The sequence below is a fragment of the Lepisosteus oculatus genome, chromosome 4 (assembly GCF_040954835.1).
Source record: "Lepisosteus oculatus isolate fLepOcu1 chromosome 4, fLepOcu1.hap2, whole genome shotgun sequence".
NCBI classification, from domain to species: domain Eukaryota; kingdom Metazoa; phylum Chordata; class Actinopteri; order Semionotiformes; family Lepisosteidae; genus Lepisosteus; species Lepisosteus oculatus.
The window spans coordinates 13149661-13162191 of record NC_090699.1 but is presented as its reverse complement, the minus strand read 5'-3'; the positions used below and the strand labels follow the sequence as shown (position 1 = coordinate 13162191).

At 53.6% G+C, this 12531-nt stretch overlaps 1 protein-coding gene, 1 long non-coding RNA gene and 1 other non-coding gene across 4 annotated transcripts in view; all 3 read left to right on the top strand.

The window, feature by feature from the left end:
* The window catches only part of acin1b (apoptotic chromatin condensation inducer 1b), a 46781-nt gene that overhangs the window by 20463 nt on the left and 13787 nt on the right, over positions 1–12531 (top strand). For both annotated transcript variants that reach the window (XM_069188692.1, XM_069188691.1), the window contains exons 8-9: positions 6522–6675; positions 12269–12314. In XM_069188692.1, the coding sequence (XP_069044793.1) occupies positions 6522–6675; positions 12269–12314 (200 nt within the window). The remainder of the gene's footprint in view (positions 1–6521; positions 6676–12268; positions 12315–12531) is intronic.
* Positions 6682–7965, top strand: LOC138238367 (uncharacterized). The gene is made up of 2 exons (XR_011189395.1): positions 6682–7491; positions 7682–7965. It is a non-coding gene; the product is annotated as an uncharacterized lncRNA (long non-coding RNA).
* Positions 7851–7962, top strand: LOC138238484 (small nucleolar RNA U6-53/MBII-28). The gene has a single exon (XR_011189535.1). It is a non-coding gene; the product is annotated as a small nucleolar RNA U6-53/MBII-28 (small nucleolar RNA).

Sequence of the window (12531 nt, the reverse complement as noted above, 5' to 3'; positions counted from 1 at the left end):
CTGTGACAGGAGATCACACACTGTATTATTATTATTAAGACAGGCTCTCTGCCTGTTCCTTAGGCTGTGACAGAAGATTACACACTGTATTATTATTATTAACATAGGCTCTCTGCCTGTTCCTTAGGCTGTGACAGGAGATCACACACTGTATTATTATTATTATTATTATTATTATTATTATTATTATTATTATTATTGAGAGACAGGCACACTGTCTGTTCCTCAGGCTGTGACAGGAGATCACACACTGTATTATTATTATTGAGAGACAGGCTCACTGTCTGTTCCTCAGGCTGTGACAGGAGATCACACACTGTATTATTATTATTGAGAGACAGGCTCACTGTCTGTTCCTCAGGGTGTGACAGGAGATCACACACTGTATTATTATTATTATTGAGAGACAGGCTCACTGTCTGTTCCTCAGGCTGTGACAGGAGATCACACACTGTATTATTATTAAGACAGGCTCTCTGCCTGTTCCTTAGGCTGTGACAGAAGATTACACACTGTATTATTATTATTAACACAGGCTCTCTGCCTGTTCCTTAGGCTGTGACAGGAGATCACACACTGTATTATTATTATTATTATTTATTATTATTATTATTATTATTATTATTATTATTATTGAGAGACAGGCTCACTGTCTGTTCCTCAGGTTGTGACAGGATATCACACACTGTATTATTATTATTGAGAGACAGGCTCACTGTCTGTTCCTCAGGCTGTGACAGGAGATCACACACTGTATTATTATTATTGAGAGACAGGCTCACTGTCTGTTCCTCAGGCTGTGACAGGAGATCACACACTGTATTATTATTATTGAGAGACAGGCTCACTGTCTGTTCCTCAGGCTGTGACAGGAGATCACACACTGTATTATTATTATTGAGAGACAGGCTCACTGTCTGTTCCTCAGGCTGTGACAGGAGATCACACACTGTATTATTATTATTGAGAGACAGGCTCACTGTCTGTTCCTCAGGCTGTGACAGGAGATCACACACTATTATTATTATTGAGAGACAGGCTCACTGTCTGTTCCTCAGGCTGTGACAGGAGATCACACACTGTATTATTATTATTGAGAGACAGGCTCACTGTCTGTTCCTCAGGCTGTGACAGGAGATCACACACTGTAGTGTTATTATTGAGAGGCAGGCTCAATAATAGTGTGGGGTTGTAGATCACTCTCTGGGCACTTACCTAGTTCAGAATGTGCATGCAGACCTGTGTGGGACAGTTGTGTGTGTCTGTAGGTCTGTGTCAGACTGTTCTGTATGTGTGGCAGTGTGGGTCTCTGTCAGACATTTGTGTTTGCGTGTTGCAGTGTCTCTCTCTGCAGGTCTCTTGTCAGACAGTTTTGTGTGTGTCTTGTCAGACAGTTGTGTGTGTGTCTGCAGGTCTCTGTCAGACAGTTGTGTGTGTAGCTGTGTCTCTCTGCAGGTCTCTGTCAGACAGTTGTGTGTGTGTCTGCGGTCTTTGTCAGACGTGTGTGTCTGGAGGTCTGTATCAGATAGTTGTCTGTGTGTAGCGGTTTGTCTCTCTGTAGCTCTGTCAGACAGTTGTGTGTGCGTGTAGCAGCGTGTGTTTCTGCAGGTCTCTGTCAGACAGTTGTGTGTGTGTCTGTAGGTCTGTGTCAGACTGTTTTGTATGTGTGGCTTTGTGGGTCTCTGTCAGACATTTGTGTGTGTAGCTGTGTGTCTCTGCAGGTCTCTGTCAGACAGTTGTGTGTGTGTCTCCGTCAGACAGCAGTGTGTGTCTGCAGGACTCTGTCAGACTGTGTGTGTGTGGCTGTGTGTCTCTGCAGATCTCTGTCAGACAGTTGTGTGTGTCTGTAGGTCTTTGACAGACAGTTGTGTGTGTAGCAGTTTGTCTCTCTGTAGCTCTGTCAGACAGTTGTATGTGCGTGTAGCAGTGTGTGTCTCTGCAGGTCTCTGTTAGACAGTTGTGTGTGTGTAGCTGTGTGTCTCTGCAGGTCTCTGTCAGACAGTTGTGTGTGTGTCTGCAGGTCTCTGTCAGACAGTTGTGAGTGTGTGTGTGTCAGACAGTTGTGTGTGAGAGTAGTGGTGTGTGAAGGTGATCTATATCAGGGTTATTAATAGGACTTGGTAACTTTAGCACTCGGAGAAGGAGACACACATTTGAAACCAGAGGTGAATGAAGCTCAGTTTCTGGGATTTTCTGTCTCTGCTTTTCCAAGTGCTTCACCTCTCGGGAGTGACCAGAACCAATAATTACAGCATTAAAAAGGTTAATAATAATGATCACATATATATAATAATGATCACAGACGTGAAGCTACCAACGATCTCCACTTTAATAATCAGCCCACATTAGTATACCTTAGGCTTTTCGATAAATCAATTACCAGGGCGACTAGTTACAAAAGCCGTTGAATAATAGTTATAGTAATAAAAAGGCCTGCAGGAAAATTACAAGCGTGGTAGTGGTTGATTTCGAGTGCAGTAGAATTGTGTGAAACGTAACGTAGTATTTTTAGTACAGCCGAATTAAAAGCTAAAGTAAAACCCGTATTTATGAAGCAGGAAATTGTCAAATTTGTGGGGGGGAGCGTGATCCTGGTCTTAACAAGCTCGTTTGACCCTCTCAATTGCCGTCAGGCGTTCTGCGCGGCCAGCCCCGGCCGGTGTGGCTGTGGAGGAGACGGGGTCCTCGCCCTCCCTCTCGCTCTCGCTCAGTCCTCGGGTTTAATCCAACATGGCCGCCGTGCGTGTTCGGGCGCTCTGAGAGCAACGCAGCGCAGCGCAGAAAAGCCGCAGTCGAAACGCGTCCTCCTCCCGCCAGAGCCGCACAGCCACACCGCGGGCCGCCGCCGCAGGGACTCCCGAACCGGGCCGGGGAAGTAGGCTCGGGGTGCGGGCCGGGGAATATGCTGTCCGAAACCAACAAAAGCGGGTAAGCGAGGCGAGGTAGGGGGGCGAGGGAGGGAGAGGGGCGAGGGAGCAGCGCATCGCATCGCATCGGCTCGCCTCTCCTCTCCTCGGTCCGCGGCCGCGTCTGCCTTTCTTCCGGCGCTCCTGCGATCATGCCGGGCCGCGGAGGCCTTGCCGGGCCGGGCCGGCCGGGGTCTGCCTGGACGCGCAGTGTGTGAATGGGGAGAGGGGGAGGAGGAGGTGGCGGCGGGGGAGACGTGATCACCGATCGCCGGTGCTCGTGTGGAACTGCGGCTCGCCGTGTCGGTGTTTGCGGTGGCGTGGAACCGGTCCTCACGCGTCTGAAAAACGCCGACTTAGGACCTTGGAGGAGGAGTGGGGTGTGGGGGGGGGGGGGGGATCGTCTTTTTTCTTGGGAGAGATCCCCGCTTTCGCCGCTGCTGTGGCCGTGAGGGAAGCACTGGGGCTGTCGGTGTGGTACAGCCCTGCCACACTCAGTCTCTCAGATCTCGCCTGATCTCGCCTTCGCCCTCTGCTCTTCCCTACTGCCTCTGCCTCTGCCTCTCTCCTCATTCTTCTCTCCCCTTCTCTGCTCCTTTCTCCTCTCCCTTTCTCGGCCTCTTTCCCCTTTCTCCTCTCCCCCACTGTGCCTCTTTCTCCTTTCTCCTCTCTGCCTCTCCTCTCCCTCTCTCGGCCTCTTTCCCCTTTCCCCTCTCCCTCTCTCGGCCTCTTTCCCCTTTCCCCTCTCCCTCTCTCGGCCTCTTTCCCCTTTCTCCTCTCTCGGCCTCTGCCTCTCTCGGCCTTTCCCCTTTCTCCTCGGCCTCTGCCTCTCTCGGCCTTTCCCCTTTCTCCTCTGCCTCTTTCTCCTTTCTGCCTCTCCTCTCCCTCTCTCGGCCCCTTTCCCCTTTCTCCTCGGCCTCTTTCTCCTTTCTGCCTCTCCTCTCCCTCTCTCGGCCCCTTTCCCCTTTCTCCTCGGCCTCTTTCTCCTTTCTGCCTCTCCTCTCCCTCTCTCGGCCCCTTTCCCCTTTCCCCTCGGCCTCTTTCTCCTTTCTGCCTCTCCTCTCCCTCTCTCGGCCCCTTTCCCCTTTCTCCTCGGCCTCTTTCTCCTTTCTGCCTCTCCTCTCCCTCTCTCGGCCCCTTTCCCCTTTCCCCTCGGCCTCTTTCTCCTTTCTGCCTCTCCTCTCCCTCTCTCGGCCCCTTTCCCCTTTCCCCTCTCTCGGCCTCTTTCCCCTTTCCCCTTTCCCCTTTCCCCTTTCCCCTTTCTCCTCTCTCTGCCCCTTTCTCCTCTCTGCCTCTCCCTCTCTTGGCCTCTTTCTCCTCTCCCTCTCCCTGCCCCTCTCTCCTCTCTGCCTCTCCCTCTCTTGGCCTCTTTCTCCTCTCCCTCTCCCTGCCCCTCTCTCCTTTCTCCCTATTTCTCCTCTCCCTCTCTTTCCCCTCAGCCCTTCTCCTTTCTCCTCTCCCTCTCTGCCTCTCCCTCTCTCTGCCCCTTTCTCCTCTCTGCCTCTCCCTGCCCCTCTCTTCTTTCTCCCTCTTTCCCCTCTGCCTCTTTCTCCTCTCCCTCTCTCCCCTCAGCCCTTCTCCTTTCTCCTCTCCCTCTTTCTCCTTTCTCCTCTGCCTCTCCTCTCCCCTCTGCTGCTTTCTCCGCCCCCCCTCCCCCTCCTCTCTGCCTCTCTTCCCCTCCCCCTCTTCTCTACCTTTCTCTCTCTCCGTTTGCTCTGCTTTTCTCCTGTCTCTTCTCAGTCTCTTTCCTCTGCCTCTCTCCCCTCTTGCCCCTCTTCTCCTCCACTCCTCTCTTCTCTCCTCTTGCCCCCTCTTTGCCTCCTCTCCCCTCTCTCTGCTCCCCCCCCGCTCCTCTCTCCCCTTTCTTTTCCCCCGCTCCTCCTCTCTCCCCTTTCTTTTCCCCCGCTCCTCCTCTCTCTCCTCTCTTGCCCCCGCTCCTCCTCTCTCTCCTGTCTTGCCCCCGCTTCTCCTCTGCTCCTCTCCCCTCTTCTCCTCTCTCCTCTCTCCTTTCTTCTCCTGTGCTCCCCTCTCCTCACTCTTCTCCTCTGTGGCCCTCCTCCGCCTCAGTCTCTCCGTCTCAAGGAGCTGGCAGAGCTGTAGTGAAGCCGGTAACGAGCTCGTTAAGAGTCCTGCCCCAGGCTCGGCCCAAGGCTGGAGTGCGATCGGGAGGTGGGGGGCTGGAGACGCCCCCTCTGGCGTTCAGAGAGATCCTCTGACGAGGCGGACACCGGACTCCGGCTCCGGCCCTGGCCCCACCAGAGTGGGGGGGGGATAGGGGTTCTCTGAGGATAGAGGGGTGCCTCCTCGCACCCCTCCTGCGCTCGGCTCTCCCCCTGCTGTGTCCAGAGCCAGCTGCTCGCTGCCCGTCAGCTACAGGCTCTGCGCTGTGTCTGCGTTGCGCTGTCCAGACTAGCAGTGCTCTTAACTCTCTCCTTCCTCTTCAGTCTTAGAACACTTCTCCTGCAGGAGCCAGGCAGCATTATCACCCCTCTCTCTCAGTGCAGTGTTAATGTACTGGAGTGTCCAGTCAGTCAGTGTGTCTGTATGAACCCCTCTCTCTCAGTGCAGTGTTAATGTACTGGAGTGTCCAGTCAGTCAGTGTGTCTGTATGAACCCCTCTCTCTCAGTGCAGTGTTAATGTACTGGAGTGTCCAGTCAGTCAGTGTGTCTGTATGAACCCCTCTCTCTCAGTGCAGTGTTAATGTACTGGAGTGTCCAGTCAGTCAGTGTGTCTGTATGAACCCCTCTCTCTCAGTGCAGTGTTAATGTACTGGAGTGTCCAGTCAGTCAGTGTGTCTGTATGAACCCCTCTCTCTCAGTGCAGTGTTAATGTACTGGAGTGTCCAGTCAGTGTGTCTGTATGAACCCCTCTCTCTCAGTGCAGTGTTAATGTACTGGAGTGTCCAGTCAGTGTGTCTGTATGAACCCCTCTCTCTCAGTGCAGTGTTAATGTACTGGAGTGTCCAGTCAGTGTGTCTGTATGAACCCCTCTCTCTCAGTGCAGTGTTAATGTACTGGAGTGTCCAGTCAGTGTGTCTGTATGAACCCCTCTCTCTCAGTGCAGTGTTAATGTACTGGAGTGTCCAGTCAGTGTGTCTGTATGAACCCCTCTCTCTCAGTGCAGTGTTAATGTACTGGAGTGTCCAGTCAGTGTGTCTGTATGAACCCCTCTCTCTCAGTGCAGTGTTAATGTACTGGAGTGTCCAGTCAGTGTGTCTGTATGAACCCCTCTCTCTCAGTGCAGTGTTAATGTACTGGAGTGTCCAGTCAGTGTGTCTGTATGAACCCCTCTCTCTCAGTGCAGTGTTAATGGACTGGAGTGTCCAGTCAGTCAGTGTGTCTGTATGAACCCCTCTCTCTCAGTGCAGTGTTAATGTACTGGAGTGTCCAGTCAGTGTGTCTGTATGAACCCCTCTCTCTCAGTGCAGTGTTAATGTACTGGAGTGTCCAGTCAGTCAGTGTGTCTGTATGAACCCCTCTCTCTCAGTGCAGTGTTAATGGACTGGAGTGTCCAGTCAGTCAGTGTGTCTGTATGAACCCCTCTCTCTCAGTGCAGTGTTAATGTACTGGAGTGTTCAGTCAGTGTGTCTGTATTAACCCTTCTCTCTCTCTCAGGGAGATAAAGCAGGGTGCGATGTCTGAGTCCACTGGCTCAGTGATGGAGTCTGAGGGACGTCCAGACTCCGAGGTTACCGAAGTTGCTGGGGGCCAGCCCCAGGGACGCCCTGAAGGTCAGGGGTCGGAGAGCAGTGAAGGGCGCTTGGAGGAGGTAAGAAAGACGAAGGGGAGGCATGAACGAATTTTGGGGGTTATGGGGGGGTGGACACTTATCTATACTGATATGTACTGTGTTTTTAATTTATTTTTAGTAAGTGGGGAGAAGTTTTAGTTTCAACAGCTCTTCGGGCTTCTGTTCAAAATTCCACTGACGTTAATGGTTTTGATATTCTGAGATTATAATCAGACTCATTGACACTGACAGAGCAGTGTGAGACTCTCCAGGCTGGACTGGACTGACTGGACTGTGATCTTGATTAGTGATTCACTGAGATTATAATCAGACTCCACTGACACTGACAGAGCAGTGTGAGACTCTCCAGGCTGGACTGACTGGACTGTGATCTTGATTAGTGATTCACTGAGATTATAATCAGACTCCACTGACACCGACAGAGCAGCGTGAGACTCTCCAGGCTGGACTGGACTGACTGGACTGTGATCTTGATTAGTGATTCACTGAGATTATAATCAGACTCCACTGACACCGACAGAGCAGCGTGAGACTCTCCAGGCTGGACTGGACTGACTGGACTGTGATCTTGATTAGTGATTCACTGAGATTATAATCACACTCCACTGACACCGACAGAGCAGTGTGAGACTCTCCAGGCTGGACTGGACTGACTGGACTGTGATCTTGATTAGTGATTCACTGAGATTATAATCAGACTCCACTGACACTGACAGAGCAGTGTGAGACTCTCTAGGCTGGACTGGACTGACTGGACTGTGATCTTGATTAGTGATTCACTGAGATTATAATCAGACTCCACTGACACTGACAGAGCAGTGTGAGACACTCCAGGCTGGACTGGACTGACTGGACTGTGATCTTGATTAGTGATTCACTGAGATTATAATCAGACTCCACTGACACTGACAGAGCAGTGTGAGACTCTCCAGGTTGGACTGGAGTGACTGGACTGTGATCTTGATTAGTGATTCACTGAGATTATAATCAGACTCCACTGACAGAGCAGTGTGAGACACTCCAGACTGGACTGACTGGACTGTGATCTTGATTAGTGATTCACTGAGATTATAATCAGACTCATTGACACTGACAGCTGTCTGAGCCAGTGTCTGACTGACATTAGTGGTATCGATGTGAGCTGTGAGAGAATGAGAGGGGGGCTCTGGTAGAACTGGTGTCCTGGCCTGCTGCTCCAGTGATGAGTTACCATGCTAATACTGATACACCAGGCTGGCTGTGTGTCTGTCTGGGTGTAGGTGAGTTAAACTCTCCTTCTCACATTGTCTGTGTGCTCTGAGGAGATCACTGGGCCAGCCTGCCAGCCTCTGTTAATTTCTCTCTCCTGGGCTTCCTGACTGAGACCAGCCTGTTACCTTGACTTTCAGATTATCCCTGAGTCTGAGGATGGACTGACTGGACTGTGATCTTGATTAGTGATTCACTGAGATTATAATCAGACTCCACTGACACTGACAGAGCAGTGTGAGACTCTCCAGGCTGGACTGGACTGACTGGACTGTGATCTTGATTAGTGATTCACTGATATTATAATCAGACTCCACTGACACTGACAGAGCAGTGTGAGACTCTCCAGGCTGGACTGGACTGACTGTACTGTGATCTTGATTAGTGATTAACTGAGATTATAATCAGACTCCACTGACACTGACAGAGCAGTGTGAGACTCTCCAGGCTGGACTGGACTGTGATCTTGATTAGTGATTAACTGAGATTATAATCAGACTCCACTGACACTGACAGAGCAGTGTGAGACTCTCCAGGCTGGACTGGACTGAGTGGACTGTGATCTTGATTAGTGATTCACTGAGATTATAATCAGACTCCACTGATACTGACAGAGCAGTGTGAGACTCTCCAGGCTGGACTGGACTGACTGTACTGTGATCTTGATTAGTGATTAACTGAGATTATAATCAGACTCCACTGACACTGACAGAGCAGTGTGAGACTCTCCAGGCTGGACTGGACTGTGATCTTGATTAGTGATTAACTGAGATTATAATCAGACTCCACTGACACTGACAGAGCAGTGTGAGACTCTCCAGGCTGGACTGGACTGAGTGGACTGTGATCTTGATTAGTGATTCACTGAGACTATAATCAGACTCCACTGATACTGACAGAGCAGTGTGAGACTCTCCAGGCTGGACTGGACTGACTGTACTGTGATCTTGATTAGTGATTAACTGAGATTATAATCAGACTCCACTGATACTGACAGAGCAGTGTGAGACTCTCCAGGCTGGACTGGACTGACTGTACTGTGATCTTGATTAGTGATTAACTGAGATTATAATCAGACTCCACTGACACTGACAGAGCAGTGTGAGACTCTCCAGGCTGGACTGGACTGTGATCTTGATTAGTGATTAACTGAGATTATAATCAGACTCCACTGACACTGACAGAGCAGTGTGAGACTCTCCAGACTGGACTGACTGGACTGTGATCTTGATTAGTGATTAACTGAGATTATAATCAGACTCCACTGACACTGACAGAGCAGTGTGAGACTCTCCAGGCTGGACTGGACTGACTGGACTGTGATCTTGATTAGTGATTAACTGAGATTATAATCAGACTCCACTGACACTGACAGAGCAGTGTGAGACTCTCCAGGCTGGACTGGACTGTGATCTTGATTAGTGATTAACTGAGATTATAATCAGACTCCACTGACACTGACAGAGCAGTGTGAGACTCTCCAGGCTGGACTGGACTGAGTGGACTGTGATCTTGATTAGTGATTCACTGAGATTATAATCAGACTCCACTGACACTGACAGAGCAGTGTGAGACTCTCCAGGCTGGACTGGACTGTGATCTTGATTAGTGATTAACTGAGATTATAATCAGACTCCACTGACACTGACAGAGCAGTGTGAGACTCTCCAGGCTGGACTGGACTGACTGGACTGTGATCTTGATGAGTGATTCACTGAGATTATAATCAGACTCCACTGACACTGACAGAGCAGTGTGAGACTCTTCAGGCTGGACTGGACTGACTGGACTGTGATGAGGATTAGTGATGAAGTGGGAGTGTATTTGGACTTGGGGTCCCCAGGGCTCTGACAGTGGGAGGAGTGGGGTGCTCCTGTGATTTGGCCTGTCCCGCACTGGCATGCAGCACAGTCGAGGTGTTTGGCCTGGGGTTTTGGGGTTCTCTGGGGTGGGGGGTGAAAGGGGGTGTTGGGGAGTAGCCGTGCCTTCCCCTCCTCCCTCCGGGCGGCGTGCGGACGGGGTGTCAGGGCGGGGCCTGCTGGCTGTCCGCGTCAGGCCCTGCCCTGCCCTGCCCTGCGGTGCGGCCGCCCGGGGGGACCGGGGGCGGCAGGGCGCCCCCCCCGCAGGCCGGGCCCCTCCCCCCGCCGCCGCGTCTGCTGTGTAACCACTGTGAGTTGTCTTTGCAAGGGGAGCTGGGAGGGCCTCCATGTTTAAACCGGCGTTGATTGCTCTGTTGTAAAGGTGCTCATGCCTCTTCCATTGCCCCTAACGGCACCTGCGTGCTGCTCCTGCCGCCACTCCTGGCGCGCTTTGCCCCCGGCCCCGAGCTAAGCCCCGCCGCCCGGCCTCGGAGACGTCCACCGGAAGGGCCCGCCGGCCCGCGGCCCCTCCCCCTGCCCCGCGGCCTCCCGGGGGCTCTGCGCTCGGACTCCAGGGGCGCGGGGGACCGCGCCGACGCGTCGCCGCCCGGGACTGAGTGTCTGTCCTCAAGCCGGCGGATCGCTTCCCTCTGGATTGTGCACCAAGGGCCGCTGGGAAGGACTGACTCTGGACTCTTGACCCTTGACCCCAGCCGTTCGTGGGCCGGACCCCACGGGGCCCTGGGGCCGCCCCTGTCGCCCCCGCCCGGATTACAAAGCCCAGGACTGCCGCGCCCGCAGTGCCGCCCCTGCTCCCTCCCCGTTTCCCGGGGGCAGGGGAAGGATGGACTTTCTCCGGCGCTCGAACCCAGCAGACTGTCGGCGTGTCGCCTCGGGAGGATTACAAAGTCCCGCTCCTCCCCCCCGGCCCCGGCCCCGCGCGCACACAGCCCCTGCTCGCCGGGTCCGCGGGCCTCCTGGAGGAAAGGGTTTCCCAGCGTCGCCCGCCGGCTCGCTGCTGGAGAGAGGAGGGGTACAGGGGGCAGGGGGCGGACACAGCGGCCGAGACCCCCGCTCGCCTGAGTCCCCGGGGGAGGCTGTGTGACAGAGAGAGAGAGAGAGCAGGGCTGCCTCAGAAGAACTGCCCCCCCCCACCAGGGCCCGAAGACGCGCTCAGAGCCCAGGGGACTTGTGTGATCTCCCCTGCCCCCCCGCGCGCAGCACCGGCGCCCCTCCAGCTGCTGCTGGCCTGGAGGCCAGGCTGAAAGACACTCGACGAGGACTCCTGGCGGAGGGGGAGGGCGAGAGGGGGGCTCAGGACTTGGGACACTCACAAGAACAGCCCTGCCCCTACCAGCCTTCGGGGACTGGGGTTTGGGGTCTGGGGACCGGAGGGAGACCCCCCCAGTGAACACTGCAGCGCCCCACCCCCCCTCCACGTCAAACAGGGGCACTTCCTGTCAGCCGGCCAGTCCGCTTCACACTGTCAAACTGAGTCCCGCCCACACTTCCTCCTCCGCCACCTCTGATTGGACCCTTGTTGCCTAGATACAGTACACAGTGCCGTGCGATTGGGCCATAGCCAAGCCAATGAAGATCAGGTGTCAATGGTACCAGGAAACACTTGTCATTTCTTTGTTTTATATGTTTTTTTTTAAATATACTTAAATATTGTCTGCAGAGACATTTGTTTTTTAAAACCCAAAAAAGGAGGCATTGACTACAGTTTAAGATGTGTAATGGACTTACTTTTATTTAAATGTTTTTTGGATACTGCAGTTTGAATTTAATTGGTAGATTAGCTCTGAAACCTCCAAATGCAGATGCCTGTGTAGATTTCCATGTTGTCTCGCAGCGCTCCGCGGCAGCCTGTGGCGTATAATTACCCGCAGGCCCTGTTTTTAACACCGCGAGATCCCGCTCCTCCTCCTCCTCCTCCCCCCATCCTGCTTCCGAAACTGCAGCTCCGTCAGAGACTGCACGGGGCTGATAGTTTCCTCCTGTGTTTGTCCTGCGTGGTCAGACACGCGGCAGACCGGGCCAGGCCTCTCCCCCGCCTTCGCCGGCGCGCTCGCTCGCTCTGCCCCCTTCCTGCAGGGAGACGAGCAGGGCCTGTGGCCTGGGCTGTCCCCTGTCCCTGTCCCCGTCCCCGTCCCCCACCCACGCACGGACATCCCAAGTCCTGCAGTGGCCTTCTGTCTGAGCTGGGAGGCCGGGGCGCTGTGGGGTCTCCTCCCCCTGCTCCCCTGCCCTCCTGCGCCCTCCGCAGGGCATTGTGGGTCGGTGTTGCCTGGGGAACGGTCGGCCAGGTCTGCTAGGTCTCTGCCGCCCCCCCCCCTCCATCCCCTCACCTCTCCATCTCCTTCTTCTGTTGATTGATGGCTGTAACCCTCTCCCCCCTCCCTCTCCCCCTCTGTCTGTCCCCCCTCTCCGTTCGCCTGCTCTCTGTCTCTCTCACCTCTCCCCTGCCCTGGGGACTTGTATTCTCTCTCTTTCTCTTCCAGAACTCCTCGGCCAAAGCTTTCGCCACGCGCAAGATCTCCCTGTCCTGTGAGTATGACAGTCCAGCCTGTGCCTCTCTCCTTTCCACTGCAGTGTTCATGTACTGGAGTGTCCAGTCAGTCAGTGTGTCTGTATGAACCCCTCTCTCTCAGTGCAGTGTTAATGTACTGGAGTGTCCAGTCAGTCAGTGTGTCTGTATGAACCCCTCTCTCTCAGTGCAGTGTTAATGTACTGGAGTGTCCAGTCAGTCAGTGTGTCTGTATGA